Below are 22,390 nucleotides of genomic sequence, written 5' to 3'. Positions count from 1 at the left end.
GGACCCATGAAAGAATGCAATGCCTTGAGACACTTACATAACATCTATTTGCGACTGTAATGAGTAACATGGCAATTTATGTTGGCGAGAAACTGGGCAGACATCTGGGTGGCCCAAAGCGGAGCATGTGTCCAAATTGTTCGTTTCTGAGATGATGCATGACACAGATCCAAGTGTTGAGATGTTGAGAGCGTTTCATATTGGAAACGTTTCAGTTGGAATCCGAATTAAATCAAACGTGATGTTGCATAATAATCCAACGGATAGGGTTAAACTATACAGTATGTGACATTTAAATATTTGCTAGACGTCGCTAAAAGCATATCAAATGAGCTGAGGATCGAGCAAACACTCGGTGCAGAACGGCAGTCCTCTAAAATAACCAGCCAATCCATTGGATGATGCGCATGGTACATAGCATCTCCAGGAGAATATCACGCATCTCCAGACGAGTATTATACATCTTTTAGGAGCTCTGTCTGCCAGTGCATCCATTGGTTAGCTGGAGGTTTCCACTAGTGCTTGTGATTGGCCATACTTAATGATCCTTGGCTCATCATTTGTCCCTGTAATTTACTATGAATATTGTATGCAGGCGGAATAGCTGCTGATAAGTTTGAAATAGCTTGGTACTGGAGAAGACGTGTGCGTGCGGGCAAAATATATTTCCTGGCTGGGCTGAGATTTTTCCATCACCTAGGATGCTTCTATCCTGTATTCGGATGGGCATGAATGGCTTCAGTCGGATATTCACAATGTAGATATTTTTTGCTGGATGTTTGGTGAGGACTATTTTGCAAATAATGTTTTGCGCTAAACTGAAGGATCTTAAGATTTCGGGTGAATGCCCCTTTTCTATGGCCGTGGGAAATGAGGAACCTGCGGACTTTGAGGAAAGCAATGCGGTGAATGTTGTGCCAGTATCCAGAGAGGTGCAGGGTAATATCGCAAACATTCTGCCAAAACGCAAAATAAGCCGGAGCAAAGTTAATCTGCATTCACTGGGCGAGAGCATCCGAAAGCTGGTGTGCCCGGAGGTAAATTCATGTTTAATTAACCTGATGATATTTTGCAGCAGATTCTTATACGTTGGATTGGAAAATCTGTTTAATTTCTGCGTTTTGCTTGCAAAGCGCGCAAAAAGAAATGTGCAAGGCAGACAAACGACAGTTAATAATTACAATATCCAATGCACACACGATATGCTATAATGTTATATAAAATGTTATTTTTTTTCTTTTAGTTCGAGAAATTGCGAAATGCATTGTTCAGAGTTATGAAACAGCAGATAGACATGAGTTGGTAAGATGTTTTTTTTCCCTTTCATTATAACATGTTGCCTTACATCTGTTAATGTTGACCATGAATTATAAAATTGTCCTTTTATCATTCTATTTTTATGTTTGACAATTTGTTGACCATTTACTGTTGTAGAGATTGTTTGAATATTGTTTTCATTCTTATGACAAAGTATTTAATTATTGTTTTCCCACATTGTTTTATACAATATTTTCAATGATATGGTCTATAATGTTGTCAATGTGAATTATTATATAACATTATATTATATTATATTATATTATATTATATTATATTATATTATATTTGACTAGTTCAGCCTAAAGTTCAAAAGTGCTCTGATGTTGTTCTCCTTGTTTCATTCTACATATTCATTTATTGACTATATGTTTTAATATGTGTCCAAAGCCCTGTAGCATGCAGTTCTGATGGATCTCAGACACTGGACAATGCTGAACAATTATCCGATGTCATGAGAAACTACTCACTTAAAACAGGTAAGAAGAGGCATTCAAATGTTTATATATTCATTAATATTAATTACATTTTTAATGAATTGTATTTTTTACATTAAATCCAAGGTATCCCCATGGATGCACTAAAGATCTCTCTGGGTCTGGAGGTGTTTCGGGACTGTTATGAGGAGGATGGTCATATTCTCAGAGTGGTGGGGGGAGCTCTCCATGATTTTCTCAACAGCTTTAATGTTCTCTTAAAGCAAAGCACACTCCCCACCCCTGAGGTACAGCGTTACATCCACCAAGCGTCCATCCTCTGCCTGGACAAAGATCCAGGACTCCTGACAGTCTATTACTTCAACCCCCTCCCCACCACTGAGCTCTTCTTCTCGGGTATCATCCAGGCGGCAGCGTGTTTGCTCTACTGCACACGGGTGGAGGTCAGAATGGATGTTGGGCGTAAAGACAGTGGTGCTCTACAGGCCAGTCATCAGCCCCATCTGCTGTACTCGGTGGTAGTGAGAGATGGCAGGAGCCTCACACCAAGCCCCATGAGGACACACTCGTCTGGAGACATCCCTCTCTCGCTGCTCTACTCTACTTTTCCCTTCCACATTCTCCTGGATCAGGAAATGGTCCTGATGCAGATTGGAGATGGTTTGAGAAGGAGGCTTGGGCGATACAGAGATGGTCAAAGGAGACCTGTTTTCAATGAGCACTTTGCCATTGTGTCACCCGAGATACGAGCCAGCTTCCAGGATATTTTGACCATGCTTAACACCCAGTTCATGCTACGGTTGAAACATCATGGAGCGAGCTCTGCTGACAGCCCTGGAAAGGTATTTTTTTTGTTATGCTGATGCTAACAATGGGCCACCAGTTATGTGTGAAATTGCTTACCTGGGACTTTCTAAAATGTCAAGCTTATTGCTTAGCTAAGACAAGCTAAACAGAGTGTGGAAAAACATCTATGTTTGCAACTTTGAATGCAATGTATGCAAGTTTGCATTCACAATGTGAACCTCTGAAGGTCTATGTGTCATTGTATCTCATCGACATGCATCAAAGAATAAGAAGAATCAAAGATTGCTTTAGGTTTCATGTTGATTAGACAATTAAAAAGCACAACATGATTTAACTAATCAGTGCAAAGTAATTAGTAGGATTTTTACTCATAGGTTTATCTTCGTGCTGATCTGAAATGAGTTTTTATGAGGTGGTTGAGGGGAAATTTATATTGGCAAATCTCAGTTTCTTAGGTTGCAGATGATCAGTATAATAAGGGCAATGCAATAAAGTCCTGTACCACGATGAAATGAACATGGCGCCAAATGTCAAGACGTGGAAGGCCCCTCAAAGGCACAATTAATGAGATCTACATGAAAGGAATTGCACAGCAACCTCATATCTAGATTAATTTAAGAAACAAACTGTACACATAATATACATTGATGGTACAGAGGCATTATAAGGAGTTTTTGCATCCATGTTTCATATAATGTTTAATCTAATGTGCTTTCCTTTATTAGTTACATTTATCTATATCAAGCAGAATTCATTTCAGCTTTACCCCTCTGTAATTTTTTGGAAAAATAGAGGAAGATATTATTATTTTATTAAAAAAATACTGCACTGAATGGCACATTAATTTTATTTACACAGACTAAATATCAGTTAATATTATGCTTTGGGTCTTTTCAAAAACTCAAATTCATATACAGTTGTAGCCGAAAGTGATGTCCGACCTTGGAAAATGTATATCTTCACCCTTTATTTAAATATTCTTCAAATAAAACCTGTAGCTGTAGTTTGCCTTTTTTGCCAAATCATTTTATCAGATAAATACCTTAACCAAGTTTTGTGCTTTGGTTTTCCTTCATATCTAAAATATTTTGATAGTTTAATTGAACTTATAGGGTCATAAAAAAACTGATATCCAACATAATTTTTAGACACTACAGTAAGCCAGATCTTTTGGGTATACAATACAAAATTTTTATATTTCCAGTGTACACTATAAGATTCTACTGACATAAGATAAATCGACATCAGTCAGTAAATAAATCATTTCCCTAAACAAAACTATGAACTTAGGTAGGTGGTAGGGTCAGGATGATGTTAAGGAGCTTACCTCACAACAATGTGTAAACTAAGTGCAAATCAGATAAATTCCATTATATTCAACCCGTTCTCAAGAGAAAATTGCAAACATTTAGCAAATTGGTGGTGAATTCGTATGAATTATTGCAATTTGTTTTGTCCAAAAATATATATATATATTTTTTAAAAAGTAAAAGTCCATTCATAACCACACATCTAAACCTAACCTAACCCTTTAAGCAGATTGTATGAAATCGTATGAATGAGATCGTACAAATTCATACAAATTCGCAAATGCATAAATAGTGCGCATGAAGAATAACCATGAAAGTGCCTTGATTAAATTATGTATTATAAAATATTTATTAACATAATATATTTATATACATTAGTCACATTTATAGCAAACTTGTCCAAACCTCTGAATTAATTCCCATCCTCCCAACCCTCTCATTTTAGCATATGGACCTGAAGGGGCAGATGATCTTCATGTCAGAAATGAGTGCTCTCCTCTTCCTCGGTTCTCCGTGTGTGGATAAGCTGGAGGAATTGACAGGCCGGGGCCTCTACCTCTCTGACATTCCCATCCACAATGCACTACGAGATGTTGTTCTGGTTGGGGAGCAGACCAAGGCCCAAGATGGACTAAAAAAACGACTGGGCAAAGCCAAAGCTGCCCTGGAACAGGCACACCAGGCCCTGGAAGAAGAAAAGAGGCGAACGGTAGAGCTGCTCTTCACGATATTCCCAGGGAACGTCGCCCAGCGTTTGTGGCAGGGACTTCCTGTGCAGGCGAAAAAGTTTGATCATGTCACCATGCTGTTCTCAGATATTGTGGGCTTCACTGCAACCTGTTCACGTTGTACGCCCATGCAGGTGGTAAACATGCTCAGTGAGCTCTACACTAGGTTTGATCACCACTGCGGTGAGCTGGATGTTTATAAGGTGAGTGATATTGTACTTTGGTCCGAACAAATAAATAACACTATGTAGAACATTTCACTGCTACTCACTACTGATAAGTGTTGAATTTTTCATGGATGAATTGACCTTTGGTTCTATGTTTTTGGCATAGTGTATTAAAACCTTTTTTGGTCTTTTAGCTTCAAAGTAGCAAAAAAGGGGCTGGTTTTTTATTTATTTGGAGATTGCAAAATATGTTTATCTAGGGGCCCTTGGGATTTTGAGACAATCATTCACCCGAAATCTTTTTCATTTTTCATAATTTCTGACATGCAGGCTCATAAAGTGCTGGGAGGTTGGCTAATGTAATCTGTAGCAGAATTTCCCATACACATGCAGCAGAGATGAATTTCTTGTAAAAGACAGTGGAGGAAAAGTTTAGCTTAGTGTCTGGCTTTGCTTACATTCTTACAGACAGCTATATCCTAAAATAGATTCCCCTCTTGTCTTCTCCCAACATATCTCAGCTGGTTCATGATGTGTGTCTCAAACATCTCCATACTGAATGTGCAATAACAGGGAATTAATGTCTCTCAAGCTGTCAAAATTGTACCATTTTGTTAACGTAAAGTTAGTTTGTTATAGCTGGTTTCAAAATAGCTTACTTTCAACACTGAAACTTCTGCTTTCACGTTGTAAGAAACTGCTGATTTTTTATTTATTTTTTGGTCAAAATTACATCAAATAGTCAGTTAACCTAATCCGGTGCATGGTTGGGAATACAAGGGGTGATCTATACAAGGGGATATATATATATATATATATATATATATATATATATGATCTAATAATAATTATGCAATAATATAATATAATTTATTAATCATAATTAAATTGTTGTCTAAATTCACAACGGTTATGTTAATTGGTTTTAACTTATACATGAATGTCACAAGAGAGGCAATTCAGAATATTACGGCAGCCATGAACCTTGAATATACTCAGAGGTGTGTTATGAAATATTTAGCACTCTGCTCTCATAACCTTTCATATGTCCTCATTTGTGCGTTCAAGGTGGAAACCATCGGCGATGCGTACTGTGTAGCTGGAGGATTACACAAAGAGTGTCCGACCCATGCTGTCCAGATTGCTCTCATGGCTCTGAAGATGATGGAATTGTCGGATGAGGTCACGACTCCCATGGGGGAGATCATCAAGGTAAGTGTTTCATCAGGTTTTTCCAAATTATGTGTACAGTTATAGCATGAATAATATGTCATGAGTCAAATCTTATTATTGTCTTTTATTTTATTCTTTTATTCATTTATTTAAATTTCTCTCATTTGTCATGCAAACCTTTACTAGACTGCTGATATTAAACAAAATAATGCAACTGTTTCAATAATGTTGTTCGATGGTAGAATAAAATGGATGCGTGACTCATTTACACAGAATGCTTGTACATTTTTGTGCAAACACCCTCACACTACAATGAAAATAATTTGTGAAAGGTCACATTTAATGTATCCTATTTTAGGATCAAAAATAGGTATGTTCATATTATTCATAACACTGCAATTGTCACCCAGAATAATAATTGATCAGAATTGGAATTAGAATATGAATACTGCTGCTTTAGACACAAAAATATGATCATTTTTATCTTAACAAATGATCTTGGGGAAAAGTAATATTTATGTTTGTTTTTGAAGATTGGGTTGAATCTTCTGTATTTTCATCGTTTTAACTTGAAATGTATTGGCAAACAATAGACATCAGGAGATGTCAGGAGGCTCAGAAATAGTAATATTACACATAGTTTGAAATAAAGTATTTTAAAGAAGAATATTTGAGAAGAAAGATGTGAAGCAAACCTATTTTAAATTTTTTTAACAAAGTGCTTGCTTTGTTTTATTCTCAGATGCGTATCGGGATCCACTCTGGCTCGGTTTTGGCAGGTGTGGTTGGTGTTAAAATGCCCCGCTACTGCCTTTTTGGCAATAATGTCACATTAGCCAACAAGTTTGAGTCCTGTAGCCTGCCAAGAAAGATTAACGTCAGTCCCACCACATACAGGTATAAACAGAGACAACTGTCCTGCTTTTTTATTCTGTATACATCACATATTGGCAGGTCTGTTTGACTAAATGTTTTTTGTATTATTGTATTTGAATCAGCATGTTTCTAATTCTCTTGTAGTTTTGAGATATAAACAAATATTTAATCTTTAAGTGGGAGTAAAATGATTTGTACACATAAATTAGCTCAACAGCTAGTTCCCCTTCGTCAGCTCACTATGACATACGTAAGAAGTGATTCTGACGAATGTGGATCTCGCTCGAGAGCCTATCTACTTCGAGTGTAACTAAACGAGCCAATGCACATTGGCATGCGATAATTGCACCAGCTGTTGTGCATCGCGGCGTAAGCATATAATGAGCGGCAGGTGCATCGCATCTTTATCTTTCGCTTCGGAGCCAGGCGGTGAATGCTGTTCCTGCTCTGCAATCTTATCTGAGAGTGTTTTAACTTCAAAAGACGAGTCTGCTTCTTCAGGAGAATGCCTCTTCAAGCTGGTGTTGGTGTTACAGCACAGACAGCGATGGCCGCAATCTCAGAGAGCAAAACAGCTGTTTTCACAGCTCAGAATGTTGTGCCTTCAATGAGAATGTGAGAGCTCACGTCAGGCTTGCACTATCATCCTGTTTGTGTAGCCGCGGTCATCCCTGGGTGCTTCAGCACCAGAGAGAGCAGTTTCCTGAAAGAGCATACATTGTTCGACATTGCGACTTTTTCAAGACGTCATTCAAACCATGTGTTTCTGGATGCGGTCGTTTCCTATCCTCATATGACGGCCAGGATCACACATTGCCTGGTCTTAAGCGTGTTGAGACTGCGTTCGTGAGTGGTTCATGTTCTCTCATGAGAGCATGACCACGTCGGCACGTTGTTCGTCTCCCCTTTCTCGTAAAGGCTTGAGTCGCTAAGCACACCGTGTGCCGCCGAGCTTCCGGCTGACAGCGCGGGTTGTCACGGCAACTCAGCACGCGTTGTTCAGCGCTCTAGATGCGCGGTCGAGACTCAAGTGCCTCAAATGAGGTGGAGTCCCCTTGCCTATTCCCCGATCTAGTTTCTCTTCTTGTGGCCACCAGAAAAGGACTACTTTGGCTAATAGCATTGGTGATCTGAGGATTACAGTGAGCATTCCCCGACGAGACCACCTCCTCGGGCCCCTCATTCCTCTAGCGCATCGCAAACATGCTGAGACTGCGTTCGTGGGTGGTTTATGCTCTCTAACGAGAGCATGACCACATCGGCACGTTGTTCATCTTGCGTTTCTCATGAGGGCTTGAGCGCATCAAGGGTGTGATGGGTGATGGGTGTGCCATCGAGTTTGACAGCTTTTGGATGGGATTACTGGTGCTTCTCATGAGGGACCAAGCATTTCATTCAGGGCTCCAGGGGAAGATTAGATGTCGATCGCTGCATCGGAGAGAGGGCTGTTACGCTCTGGAAATGAAGATGATGCTGAGTTCCCACTGTAATGGTGTGTGTGCTCATGCTGAATCAGATTCAGACTTGACAGCCACACTTTCCCGGGCTACTCTGGGGGCGCAATGCGATGCGAAATCGCCTTGCCCCGCCCCCTTGCCTGCCTGGATGTGTGTGTAAAACTTTGGCAGTATGGAAGCATTTTGGCGCCAATATGGCAAGCCAAACATGGCAAAATCTGCAGAAAAAGTTTTTCCTCTCTCACTACCCTTGGTGGTGGGGCGGCTTTGCTAATTGCAGACCGCCTCTTCCCTGCATGTGATGGCCACCCTACAAGTCTGTGGAAGGCCAGACACGCAATGCACAAGGGTAGTTCTGAGACGGGGTTGAGCTGTGCATAGTGACTGACCGTGGTGCCATAGTGACTGACCCAGAAGCGCCCCAGGGCTAAACCTTGCAGAGGAGCTTGTCCCGATGTGCTACCAGAGTCACTCGTGGGCTTCCCCTCAGTCTGTTTGTCGCCAAGGGTGTCAGTAAAATAATATAAAAATAAAAAAAACCTGTCACAGCTAGCTCTACTGTGACGTCGAGCTTTCGCAGGAAGACGGCGCCACCTGTCTCAGCAGCCCTGAGATGGGCGACCCAGAGTCAGCTGCTCTGGGGGGGGGGTTCGAAAACCAGTCAGTATCTGGTGTGACCACCATTTGCCTCACGCAGTGCAACACATCTCCTTCGCATAGAATTGATCAGGTTGTTGATTGTGGCCTGTGGAATGTTGGTCCACTCCTCTTCAATGGCTGTGTGACATTGGACAGCGGTCCCACTGAAACTTTTTCAGAGGCTCTTGGGGCATATGGCATCTGCAGCCGCAGTAATGCCGCTCGGATTGCTTTATATGAGACCGCTTCAGTACTGGCTTCATGGCTGAGTCCCGAGATGGGCGTGGCAGAGCAGCATGTACCAGGTGCACGTCACCCCTCACTGTCGCCAAACTCTCAGCCCGTGGTTGGACCCTTCATTTCTACGGGCAGGTACGTACAACGGGCATGGTCAGGTGGACGGGGCCTCAACTGCATTGGCAAATCAATTGCCTCGAGTTGCTCACAGTACGCTGTGCGCTGGGCCGCATGCCAGGGATGTGAGGGCCCCATGCTCAAAGGGCCACTACATGGCAAGCACGTACTTGTCCGTATGGATAGCACTGCGACCGCTGCGTACATCAACCGTCAAGGTGGTCTACGCTCCCACCGCATGTCGCAACTCGCCCGCCATCTCGTTCTATGGAGTCAGAAGCATCTGAGGTCGGTTCTTGACATTCACATCTCTGGCATGCTCAATCGTGCAGCCGACGAGCTCTCATGACAGCTTACGTTTCCAGGAGAGTGGCGTCTCCATCCCCAGGTGGTCCAGCTGATATGGGACTTCTTTGGAGCCGCTCAGATAGATCTGTTTGCCTCTCCGTACTCGACCCATTGCGAGTTGCTTTATTCCCTGACCGAGGGGACCCTCGGCATGGATGCACTGGCGTACAGCTGGCCCCGAGGCCTACACAAGTTTGCGTTTCCCCCAGTGAGCCTTCTCGCACAAACACTGTGCAAAGTCAGGGAGGACGAGGAGCAAGTCTTGTTATTTGCGCCATATTGGCCCAACTGGACCTGGTTCCCAGAACTTATGCTCCTTGCAACAGCCCCTCCTTGGCCTATTCCTCTGAGGAAGGACCTGCTTTCTCTGAGACAGGGCACTCAATGGCACCTGCGTCCAGATCTCTGGAAACTCCATGTCTGGTCCCTGGACGGGGCGCGGAGGTTCTAGGTGACCTAGCCCAGGTGGTAGTAGACACCATCACTTCTGCTAGAGCCCCCTCAATGAGGCGCCTCTATGCACTGAAGTGGAACCTGTTCGTTGAATGGTGTTCTTCCCCCGAGGATGTCCGATCAGAGTCATGCTTTCTTTCCTGCAAGATGGGTTGGGGCAAAGGCTGTCTCCCTCCACCCTCAAAGTGTATGTTGCCGCTATCGCTGCACATCACGATGAAGTTGAAGGTAAGTCGTTGGGAAAGCATGACCTTATCGTCAGTTTCCTGAGGGGAGTGATGAAACTGAATCCTGACCTTCTCTGCTTAGAGCTCCTACTTTCTGCCCAACACTGCGGTCACGGAGACGTACGTCCCCTTGCCACAGTTGCTGAGCTTCCGCTGTATGGCCGAGTCACAAGTCCGGCCCCTTAGCGGAAAACAAGGATGTGATGCACCTGCCGCTCATTATATGCTTGCGCCGCGATGCACAACATCTGGTGCAATTATCGCATGCCAATGTGCATTGGCTCATTTAGTTACACTCGAAGTAGATAGGCTCTCGAGCGAAATCCCCATCCGTCGGAATCACTTCTGACGTACGTCTCCGTTCCCTCCTTGGGGAACGAGGGTTACCATACGTAACTGAGACGTTATTTATTGTACAATGAAGTGTCAGCAACTATATTAGTTTTACATAAACAAAGACCAGGAACATTCCATCAAATGGATCTGTGTTTTTTTATGTTTAAGAAAGAATAACAAGATTATCCTTATTAAATCATTTCTGGCTGAGCCAAAACATGTATAAGTATTTTCGTCATATTTCACTCTGTTACAGCTGATTTTACTTTGTATACCTGCAAGTGGGCTTTAGGACAATTTTTTACTTCTCTCTCATTTCAGATTGTTAAAAGATTGTCCAGAGTTCATTCTAATCCCCCGGAGAAGAGAGGATCTTCCGCCCAACTTCCCCACTGACATCCCTGGAGTTTGTTACTTTCTCCAGGCTCGTGATCAAAAGATAAGTGCTGCTTCCAGAGGCTGTGCTGCAGAGGAAACTCAGCCCAGTGGATGAAAACACAAAATCTCTCAGACAACGAATGCTGGAAACAGTGGAAACAGTGGTTACGGTGGAAACAGTAAAACTGCCTGTCACTCTGTGTATCGTTTTAGTTGAGCCAGAGGTAGTTTATCATCCAACTGTTGAATGTTGCCAAAAAACTATCAAATAACACTCATTAGAAGGGTTTCATTGAGCACTGTGTTTTTCTTCACAGTGGCGTTAAAGGGTTAGTTCACCCAAAAATGAAAATTCTGTCAGTAATTACTCACCCTCATGTTGTTCCTACCCCGTAAGACTTTCGTTCATCTTCAGAACACAAATTAAAGGGATAGTTCACTTTGAAATAAATTTTTGATATGTTTTAGCTTACCTCAAGGGCATCCAAGATGTAGATGTCTTTGTTTCCGCAGTAGTTTCAATTTTGATATTTTTAGGTCAAACCGTTCTTGTCTGTCAGTCATATAATGCAGGTCTATGGTCACTGGCTCAAAACACAAGCACAGAGTCCAAATTAAAACAATTCCCCATCGTCCAAATGAAACAATTCCCCATCATAAGTACACATTGATGGCCTAAGACACGAAACGAGCGGTTTGTGTGAGAAAACGAACAGTATTTATATCGTTGTTATCTCTTGAAAACAGCACACGTCCAAATGATCTGACGGCGCGGGCGGGTATAGATATATACATAGATGTCGCCTTGGCTACTGCAGTTCATTGGAACGAAACCGTAGCCAAGCGACATGTAGTGTATATATCTATACCCGCCCGCTGGCGGGTATAGATGTATACACTAGATGTCGCCTTCGCTACTGCAGTTCATTGGAACGAAACCGTAGCCAAGGCGACATCTATGTATATATCTATACCCGCCCGCGCCGTCAGATCATTTGGACGTGTGCTGTTTTCAAGAGATAACAACGATATAAATACTGTTCGTTTTCTCACACAAACCGCTCGTTTCGTACGGTTTGACCTAAAAATATCAAAATTGAAACTACTGCGGAAACAAAGACACCTACATCTTGGATGCCCTTGAGGTAAGCTAAAACATATCAAAAATTAATTTCAAAGTGAACTATCCCTTTAAGATATTTTTGATGAAATTTGAGAGCTGGCTCACTCCTTCATAGGCTGCTAGGTAATCAATATCTGCCATCCCATAAAAGTGAGTAAAGGCATCGTTAAAATAGTCCAAGTGACTACAGTGGCTCAACCTTCAGTTTATCAAGCAACGAGAATACTTTTTGTGCGAAAACCCCCCCTAAAATAACGACTTTATTCAACTATTCATTTTCTTCTGAGTGGGCCTCTGAGTGAGTTCACATAGTGTAACAGCGCAGCACTTCTGGGTTGTACGTCAGAACATAGGCTCACTATTGGCCAGCATCACACGCATCACACACATGACCAGCGTCGGCCAATAGTGAGCTTACGTTCTGACGTACACCCCAGAAGCGCTGTTCCGAAGATGAACGAAAGTCTTACGGGGTTGGAACAACATGAGGGTGAGTAATTACTGACAGAATTTAAATTTTTGGGTGAACTAACCCTTTAAGTATGAGTCCTGTGATTTTGATCTGCTGGACTGTTTTAATAAAGTAATTAGTTTATTTTGACTTCCTAACTATACCAAAAATTTAAAAAGCAAAGAATGTCATCCACATTTGTATCTATAATGATTGATTTCTTTAAACGCTATAGAGTCAAGAGAGTGAATCATTTATAGTTTAAGGACAACAAGTATCATTTCAATAATCTGAATAGAGCACGTCATTGTACACAGTAAAGGGAAAGAAAAGCACACAGTAAAGCATCACCTCAGCAGAGCCCATCCACAATCATTCTTGAACTAAACATTGTGACATTTCTTTTGTATTGTTATAGATCTGTAATAAACATGCTTTATTGAAAGTTTGGTTTGTTGTTGATGTTTCAATGCCACCTGCTCTTTCCATGAAACGAGTGAAAGAGAGACCACATAAAAGATAACACTGTTGCATTATCCTAAATTCTGTGGCCTCTTAACATTGTCTTAACATTTTTGAACAGAACATGGGTCATGTGGGGTATTTCCTAAAATCCATGCTTTATAAAAAGTAATGTGGTGGTAGGCCTATATCAGGTGTACAACACAGAAATGCAGGGGTAATCCTGTCTGTGGCTACCATATACTTTTTATATTTAATTTAGCTTCTCTACATTCATCACTATAATACATATTACAACCGATTAAACTGTTGAAATATAACATAACATTTATAAGAATTATAATTGCAGCATTTTATACTGGAATGCACCAAGGTTAGCTTCAGTAAATGTCTCAGAACAGGCCTACAAAACCCAAAATTGACACATTCAGGTTCAAATGATTTGCATTTGCTAGCACTTAATTAGAGAAAATTAGAGAAATTGTATATCTTGCCATTTTATATGATGATTATCGACCAGACTGTAAAAATTGTAACTATAAAACTATAAAAAATTATAAAAGCTCTTTCTTAATTTGATTTAAAAAAAGGGGTGGAAAAAAGTATTTCGATTAATTAAACTCTTTCGATCTTTCTAAGTAACTCCAATGATAATATCTCCTTTGCATTGCACTTGCACTTGGTCGATGAATATTAATAAGGTCATGCTGGAGTTGCTTGGTAACCTACCCGGAGCGTAAGACGTGACCTAATTAATATTTATTTGCCAGGTCTTCAACCATAGTAAGAATCGTTGATTCGCCAGTTTATTAGCGCCCTCCTACTAACGTCTATCTCGCAGCCAATCAGGTAGGTCTTCTGGACAAACGTCATGTTGCGTAATGAATATTCATAAGACAATCCTTCAACGTATTATAATTCCTGAATCCGGGACCTAGCGAAATGCAAATAGCGAGAGCCAGCTGTGTGTACTCTTTGCATCCCCGCGCTCCCGTTGGCTACATCCTCTGTCAATAACAATGAGCTCGTTTCAGGAATGGTGGTTTCAACCGTAACAGCTGTACGGTTTGTCAGTTCTGGTGTTTAGTGATTTAATCTATCAGAAAAGGGATTGGCGAATTAATCGAAACATGGTATGTAGCAATATGAATGTGTTTGTACTTGTGTTGTATTTATTTTCTTGCCACTATTCACGTAGCCTAAATATTTTCTCTGTCGTTTACAGTAATCATCGGCTGTGTAAAAGCGATGGAAATAAGGCATTACTCAAATATGTAATTCTGTATTATAGGTGAATAATTATTGTATTGCCTCATTGTGTGGTAAAATGTAACCTATGCAGGAAACCACAGCTCATGTTTTGATTTACGCACAAAAAGCACTACAGCATATTTAAATAGATGGCTGAATTGGTAAACAATAAGAAAGCAAATAATGCATTCTTCTGCTATATATATATATATATATATATATATATATATATATATATATATATATATATATATAAATGGCAGAAGAATGCATTAATTGCATTAATGCATTATTATGTGTATAGTCACCGATAAAGACATTTTATATTTGTATTTGAATTTCACATTTGTATATCTCTCTTTTGGCAGTACGGTTTTGTGAACCATGCACTGGAACTTCTGGTGCTGAGAAATTATGGTCCAGATGTGTGGGAGGACATCAAGTGAGTTAAAATGTTTTTTTATATTACATCAATGTGACAATGACACTGGCAATTATTATTATTATTATTTTTTTAAATCTAAAGCTACTGAAATAAAATAACATTTCAACAATTGCTATTTTATTCTCAGCACTTTTTCCTCAATACCTAAATAGGCGAAACATTAGTTGCATTTCCAAATAAATGTTTAAATATCAATAGCTCAGGATGTTGTGATAGCCCAGCCTTTACTACCAGATGCACTTTTTCATTAATTCAGACTCAGAGCATGAGAAGTCACGCATACCATGTCGTGGGGTGAGGTCACATGCGTACAACTTTTTCCTCTTGCACAAATAGTTCAGCTTTATTTTAACTTACTCCAGCTCTTTGACATGACTTTTAAGAGCAGTCTTGTCAAGTCACAGCTGTGCTTAATGTAAACATATGTTTTAGAGTCTGTTTAGGCTCAAGTCGTGAGCTTGAGTCTCACTCAATGTTCTGGCAACATTAAAGGATTCACTTTAAAATAAAAATTTCCTGATAATTTACTCACCCCCATGTCATCCAAGATGTCCATGTCTTTCTTTCTTCAGTCGAAAAGAAATTAAGGTTTCTGAGGAAAACATTCCAGGATTTTTCTCCATATAATGGACTTCAATTTCAATCAACGGCTTGAAGGTCCAAATGTCTGTCTCAATGCAGCTTCAGAGACTCGACACGATCCCAGTCGAGAAATAAGGGTCTTATCTGAATAAGGGTCTTAAAAAATAAATAAATAATTATATACTTTTTAACCACAAATGCCCGTCTTGTACCATCTCTGAGATGCGCCACGCATTATGTCATCACGTTTTTTGTTAATTTGATAATGTAATAGTAATTGCTTGATGTTCTTAATCTTTCATATTATTTTTTTTTTTTTTTTTCAGGAGAGAGGCCCAGGTTGATGTAGAAGGACAGTTTCTGGTCAGAATTATCTATGAAGATGCCAAAACATATGACCTTGTGGCTGCTGCAAGCAAAGTACTGAGTACGTTTTTTTTTTTTTTTTTTTTGGGGAAGGATAGAGATAATCATTTGCTAATCAATTAATTAAATATATCATTTTTAAGTGTTATTTAAACAGATGTGATTCATTCTATCAGTTCACAGGTTGATGCAGAACAACATCATGATTAACTGGTGTTATACAATGATATGTAGCAAAATTACTTAGTTTGAATGTAAAAATCTACTTGATGATAATTTTTCTTTTCCTTGTTGATTTAAATATGATTTCTTCTCCACTAGAAATAGATGCTGGAGGCATCTTGCAAATGTTTGGGAAAATGTTCTTTGAGTTCTGTCAGGAATCTGGCTATGACACCATTCTCCGAGTGTTGGGCTCTAATGTCCGTGAATTCTTACAAGTAAGAGCCTACTGTTTTTATCACCCAAAATTAGTAGCAGCAATGTCAAGGAAGTGATGCAAGCAGCACTGTCTGTTTTCTATTTCACGCATTGCATATACTGTACTTTTTGTGTGGGTGATTTTTAGAGTAGTTAAAAATAATAATAGACTGGGTCAGTTTTGTTAAATTGAACAATGTAAATGGTAAGGTTTGTGTCAGAATTGTCAATAACATCATCAGCGATACATTTGAAATAATCCTTAATGTCCTTTCACTAGCAATTTGTGAAGTAATAATATGAATTACAGATCGTGTTTTTCAAAGAATGTAATTTATTTGGTTTATTTTGTGAGAAATTCTATGCTAAGGCTAAGGTGTCCATAGTAAATGCCAAAATTAAAGAAAGTTTAGAAAGAGAAAAGTTTGACATCACCGTAGCTAATGGTTTTAGTGAGTTTGTTCAAAAACAGACACTCATTTTCAGCAGCTTAGTTTAAAAAAAAAAAAAAGTATTTTTTTTAAATGTATTTTTTTATCATTATTTATTATTTATATATTTAAAATACATAATAATAATGTATTGCTATATATTTTTTTTATATTTAAATATTCATTTAAACTCATTACTGCAGTTTATCATATAGTGTGAATTTCTCATTAGTTGTAAATTTGTGTTTGAGTGTGATGCCGCCAGCCTAATTGAGATTCTCATATTTTTTAAATGACTAGATTGATTTCACTACTTTAAATATTGAGTCGCATGTAACTTAGTACACACCTTTTCCTTGCATTCCCTTATTCCAGCAAAGCAAAAATCTTGCTCTTTGCATCTCCACATTAAGATCATCTTGTTCTCTCCTTCAGAATCTGGACGCATTGCATGACCATCTGGGCACCATCTACCCCGGCATGCGCGCACCATCCTTCCGCTGCACGGATGCAGAGAAAGGGAACAACCTTATTCTACACTATTACTCTGAGAGAGAAGGACTTCAGGACATCGTCATAGGCATCATCAAGACGGTTGCACAGCAGATTCATGGAACTGAGATTGAGATGAAGGTCTGCTTGTTCTGTGCCTGTCCATTGATTATCCTCCCATATAGATTTTGCTTTTAGCCTGGCAGATTCAGATTGGTTGCAAAGATGGTCCTGTGGTCAGTTCTTATACCCCTAATCAAAAGACAGGTCTGATTATAAATTAATAGATAGATAGATAGATAGATAGATAGATAGATAGATAGATAGAAATAATAAATAGTATTAATATTTCAAAATATTACTGTTTTTAATACATGTTGTTAAAATAAATGCATCCTTGGTGAGCATAGGATATTTAAAAAACATAAAAAATAATCTTAAAAATATTAATTTATATATATAATGACATATACAGTATATATATATATATATATATATATATATATATATATAAAAACACAATGGTATTTTACATAAACATTAAGGTAATTGCAAAAATCTGCAATGATCAAAACTTTACAGGAAGTAGACTAGAAGTAGATTTAGTCTCATTCTCACAGAGCTCATCGATACATAACATTATGATGAACTCCCTGCGGTTTATCCTTTGTCACCGTGCTTCACTCTCTGCTTTATTTTCAAATAAATCCCCCTTACCCAATAAGAGCTAATCATCCCCCAGATGGCAGACTGCTCTTTCTGTCCTTCTCTCTCCATCTGGGCTTAGTGTGAAATGAGAGTCCAATCGACAGACCCTCGAAATGCAACACCTGACTTGTTGAAAAAAAATGTTAGCCATTGTTGTCATGGTGACGGCAGGGCAAAGAGACAGCGACTTGACGTCAGTGAAATGGGCTCAACTTCAAGCTGAGAGAGAAAAAAACAACAGCTTCTCTGTATTCAGCCCAAGCTGATATGATGTCTACAATAAAAAAAAAAGAAGAAAAAAAGAAGCTTTTAGGGCCATTTTCAGTGATATTTCTAAAGAGAAAACAGTGAGACACGGCAATGAGTGTCTTCATTACGTAAAAAAAAATCCAAAAGTTATTTCTGTATTTGACTCATACTCAATGCACTAAACATTCTCCTTTATTAAACACTCAGACACACTTGAAGCTGTAACTTTCTTTTTGCTTAGTCTAAACGCTATGCAAGGACTGAAGACAGGAATGAGTTCACTGACCCTGGGCTCTTAGCACTGAAGATGATATTGTTTGGAATCACAAGGGACCATTAGACTCTGTCTTTTTTGTTCTTTAAAGGAATATTCTGAGTTCAATACAAATGAATCTCAATCAACAACATTTGTGGCATAATGCTAGCCTGGCAAGCCAGACCTACATCAAGATGTTAGGTCTGGCAACTCACCATAGACATGGCTCAATCCGAGGGGCAGGATAAACGGCTGTCTTTCAAATTCCCTCTGCACGCAATGGGACTGCGCTTCAACCAACCAGAGTGTTTTCCCAACAGCGGAGCTAAAGTTAGTTGATAGATTCAACTTTTGCCATATCTGGCCGGCAAAACTACGAACACATCTTCCTTTTTTAAGAATGACTTAAGTGCCGTTCTTTGTTCTTTTCTCAAAGAAAAGCTTAACTCCAAGTCCTCCAGAGTCACGGCCATAAGGCCTCGTAAGGCCTCAAAAACATTAGTTATAATGGCAGATGTGCTGTTTAGATTCTGTGTGCCTCCCTGCCCTTGCTATATTACCGGTGGGGACACACACAATCTGTGTGTTAGCTGCTTGGGTGTGGAGCTTTCAGTCAGCTCTCGAGGGGGCTCACTATGCTCATTGTGATTGGCTGCCGCTGAGAACGCCCGGCTACCGCCTGGCCCTCTTTGAGGAGAGTGGCCAGGTCTGCGCCCCTCGTGGTTCAAGTCCCGTATCTGCAGAGGCGGCGCAGCGGCTCAGTCGATGGGGCTTGAAAATGGAGCTAGCAGAAGAGCTTGAGACAGGCCTGTCCCTTTCTCAGTTCTCACCCGCTGGCTCCAGTGCTTTCACTCGGGATCCGGAAGCCCGCTCTGTGCTTCACACCGTCTCACGGTGTGCACGCTCCTCCGCATCCCTCAGGAAAACGATCTGCTACTTCCCCTACCGGCCATAGGCATCTCTGGTTGCAGCAGTTTCCGGAAAATTCATTACTCAGCATTAGGGCTGTAATGATACACCAAACCCACGATTCGGTTCGTATCACGATTTTTGACCCACGATTCGATACAAACCTCGAATCTTTTTTTTGGGGGGGCTGCAAAGATGAAGTTGACGATGCTGACTCGCGATCTTCGCAGTAGTGAACGCGCCAGAGAGAAATGCACATTGCATACAGATTACATAAGCAGACATTTCAAGCTTTCTATAGATATATTTCTCAGATCTGTGAGGCAAGTAGGCTACCTTATACGCTGAGTTTCGGTTCATTTATGAGACGAGCTCCAGTTAACACGCCGGCGCCTCCGTGTCGTGATTATCTGTTGTCTGCTATATATACTTTTTATTTATTTATTTATTTATTTATTAAATCCAGGCAATTGGTTGATGAAACATTGATTAAAATTAAGATACAATTAATACAAAACGAAATTCACTTTAAAGAAAGGCTTTGTGCTTTCTGTTTGAGGTTTCTGTGAAAGTTTTAAAACAGTCTTTTAGTGCCGCTTTCAGAGCCGTCACATCCGTAACGGAGAACTGTCATGTCCGTAACATTGTTTTTTCCTCATAAATGCGAACACGAAAAATAAAATAAAATGAATATTTTTCTGTGGCGAGCCAACTCTTCTTCATCCGGTGAGTAGTATTAGGCTACTTTTGGTTTGCGCAGTGTAATTCACAAAATTACTACAAAATATTTTGCCACCTAAAAGTTAAAGATTTTTTGTCACGTCCGTAACGCATGCGTATTTCCCTCATATTAAATATAAAACGCATGTGTAGACTGATATTTTTCTAATGTCCGGACTTTATTAAGGGAGTATGGATATATAAACAGACGTTTCAATATATTGGTATTAAATGCATTTTCTGAGAATTTATATTTCAAGTTTTGACTGCAAATGTCACGTCCATTATGCTGGAATTGCCCAATTTAAAAAAAATTATCCTCAACTAGTTTTGTGGTGTTGGTCTACGCATTCTATAATGTTAATTTAAAGATGTGGTAGCATTGGATCTGGATGGGAAGGATAACTCTGGGAGTTGGAAGGGGTGTGTCGCAATTATGCCTTCTCACACCGCGACACAGGTTTGTGGATCCGAGTGTTGCGATTTCGGTTTCATATCGCATATCGTTACAGCCCTACTCAGCATCTGCCCGAGTTCGTTGTGGCAGTGGGGGGCTCACCCCCTCTGAAAAGGGTTCTAAAGGGAATGTGTTAGGTTGTTACCTGCCGGTCATCCGCTTCAGGGTATCAAGCTTATTTTTGTCTCAATGGGTCCTGCAAGCTATAGAAAACGGGTACAGAATTCAGTTTCGTTCTCGTCCTCCGCAACACAACAGGGTTCTATTTACAGTAGTAGGCCCAGGTCCAGAGCAGGCTCAGGTGCTGGAACAGGATTAGGTTACACTTTATTTTAATGTCTCCCTGTTACAGTGTAATTATACATTTAAGTACTGAGTAATAGTAATTAACTACACATTGCATGTAATTATGCCTAATTTATAGTTATTACTATAGTAAATACAAGCAAGATGTGTAACAAGGACACATTAAAATAAAAATGTTACTCAGGATTGTTCAGTCTCTCTTGGCGAAGAAGGCCGTAGAGCACATTCCTCCTCCCGAGAGGGACTCCGGGTTTTACAGCCAGTACTTCATAGTTCCAAATAAGGATAAGGGGTTGAACCATACTCTGAGGACGTACAGGTTTAAGATGCTTATGATTCAGCTCATCGTGACTCAAATCAGGTCCGAGGACTGGTTTGTCCCGATTGATCTAAAGGACACATTCCACCCTTCCCCAACACAGAAATTTCATCAAATTCCATCTTCCGGAAAGGGGGCAGGGAGCAGCAGGTCATTTGCATTTAAAGGTACACACACGAAAATAGAGTGTTTTTGTTTTTTCTCACACCCAAATAGGGGCAAATTGGACTAATGCTATAATAAATGATCTGTGGGACATCAGCGACTTGTATTAAGTCTAGTAAAAAGGGGCATAATAGGTCCCCTTTAAAGTGGAGAGTATTCACTTTATGGTGCAGAGAACACCAGTTGGACCCAATTAACTGCCCAGTGACTTCAAAGCTGAAGTTCCTTCTGGAACGTTTTTCAGTCGGTCTATCCCCCTCCACGCTTGAGGTTTACATGGTGGCCATAGCTGCCTTCCAGGCACCATTAGGCGAAGGGCTTTTGGGGAGACACCACTTAGTAACTGTTTTCCTTTATGGCACTTTGAGGTTAAAGCCTGCTGTTCATGCAAAAGTTTCAGCCTGGGATTTGGTCGTGGTTCTAGAAGAGTTGTCCCCTGCTCTCTTCGAAACCCTGAACTCTGTGTCGAAAAAGATGACTGTCTCCTGTCTTTCAGGAGTTTCCCTTCAAGAGTTGTGTGATGTGGCAGGCTGGTCTCTTCCACACAAATTGGCCACATTTTTTAGCGTGAATATGGCCTCTAAACCAGGGTCTTAAGTGCTTTCATCCTAAGTTGTACTCTGATTGACTCACACTAGGACATGCATTTGTCGATTTTAAAGGTTGTATCAGCGAGTGTGGGTGACGTCACTTCTGTTTGTGTTTGAAGCGAGATCCCAAACAAACCAAGTTAGCTCGCCCCTCCCTCCCGCATCATGAAAAAAACGATCATGCACGCGCATTTCTTAAAGCGACAGACACACGATATTCAGATCGACGTTCTACCTCAATGATGGCTCATTCTGCTGGGTAAGTCATTATAGTTGTTTTGTAACATAATTTTATAACCAAGTAAATATAATAGCCGTTACTTGCACATTCAATATTGTGTATTCTAAAATAGGCTAATGCAGAGAATTTTTTTTTTTTTTTACTTTGTATGCATGAACATTATGTTATCAACTACATAGCTCTCTTCCAACTTTGCTCCCAGCTAACAGAATAGTCATTTGAAATATAAATGGTTACTAGCAAGGTGTCATAACGTTGCCTATTATCATTTATTTACCTAGTACAGTTCTGTACGAGGGAGAGGGAGAGGTATGATAGACGCTGGCTTCTTCTTCAGCTCCGACTTCGCATGCAGCCGTGCACCCTCACAACACCGCCCCCCTGTCGGTGATTGGTTGGAACACTATTTATTTTGGTTTTGAGTGGTTGGTGAAACCAAT

General features: G+C 40.2%; 2 protein-coding genes across 2 annotated transcripts in view; both read left to right on the top strand.

The window, feature by feature from the left end:
* The first annotated feature begins 634 nt into the window (after nucleotides 1–634).
* Nucleotides 635–11,898, top strand: gucy1a1 (guanylate cyclase 1 soluble subunit alpha 1). Its single transcript, XM_084394538.1, has 8 exons — nucleotides 635–1,037; nucleotides 1,244–1,302; nucleotides 1,708–1,796; nucleotides 1,881–2,596; nucleotides 4,317–4,802; nucleotides 5,835–5,978; nucleotides 6,682–6,836; nucleotides 10,951–11,898. The coding sequence occupies exons 1-8, from the start codon at nucleotides 804–806 to the stop codon at nucleotides 11,120–11,122; spliced, it is 2,055 nt and encodes a 684-aa protein (XP_084250664.1). The 5' UTR covers nucleotides 635–803; the 3' UTR covers nucleotides 11,123–11,898.
* Nucleotides 11,899–13,993: 2,095 nt separating this feature from the next.
* gucy1b1 (guanylate cyclase 1 soluble subunit beta 1) overlaps nucleotides 13,994–22,390 on the top strand; it is a 53,315-nt gene continuing 44,918 nt past the window's right edge. Inside the window, exons 1-5 of the mRNA XM_084390175.1 lie at nucleotides 13,994–14,176; nucleotides 14,663–14,736; nucleotides 15,648–15,748; nucleotides 16,009–16,127; nucleotides 16,974–17,171. Of these exons, the coding sequence (XP_084246301.1) occupies nucleotides 14,174–14,176; nucleotides 14,663–14,736; nucleotides 15,648–15,748; nucleotides 16,009–16,127; nucleotides 16,974–17,171 (495 nt within the window). The 5' untranslated portion in view covers nucleotides 13,994–14,173. The remainder of the gene's footprint in view (nucleotides 14,177–14,662; nucleotides 14,737–15,647; nucleotides 15,749–16,008; nucleotides 16,128–16,973; nucleotides 17,172–22,390) is intronic.

The sequence above is a fragment of the Rutilus rutilus genome (genome assembly GCF_951802725.1).
Source record: "Rutilus rutilus genome assembly, chromosome: 2".
Classification (NCBI taxonomy): domain Eukaryota; kingdom Metazoa; phylum Chordata; class Actinopteri; order Cypriniformes; family Leuciscidae; genus Rutilus; species Rutilus rutilus.
Note: the sequence above shows the minus strand (reverse complement) of the source record. Positions and strands in the feature narration are given on the sequence as shown.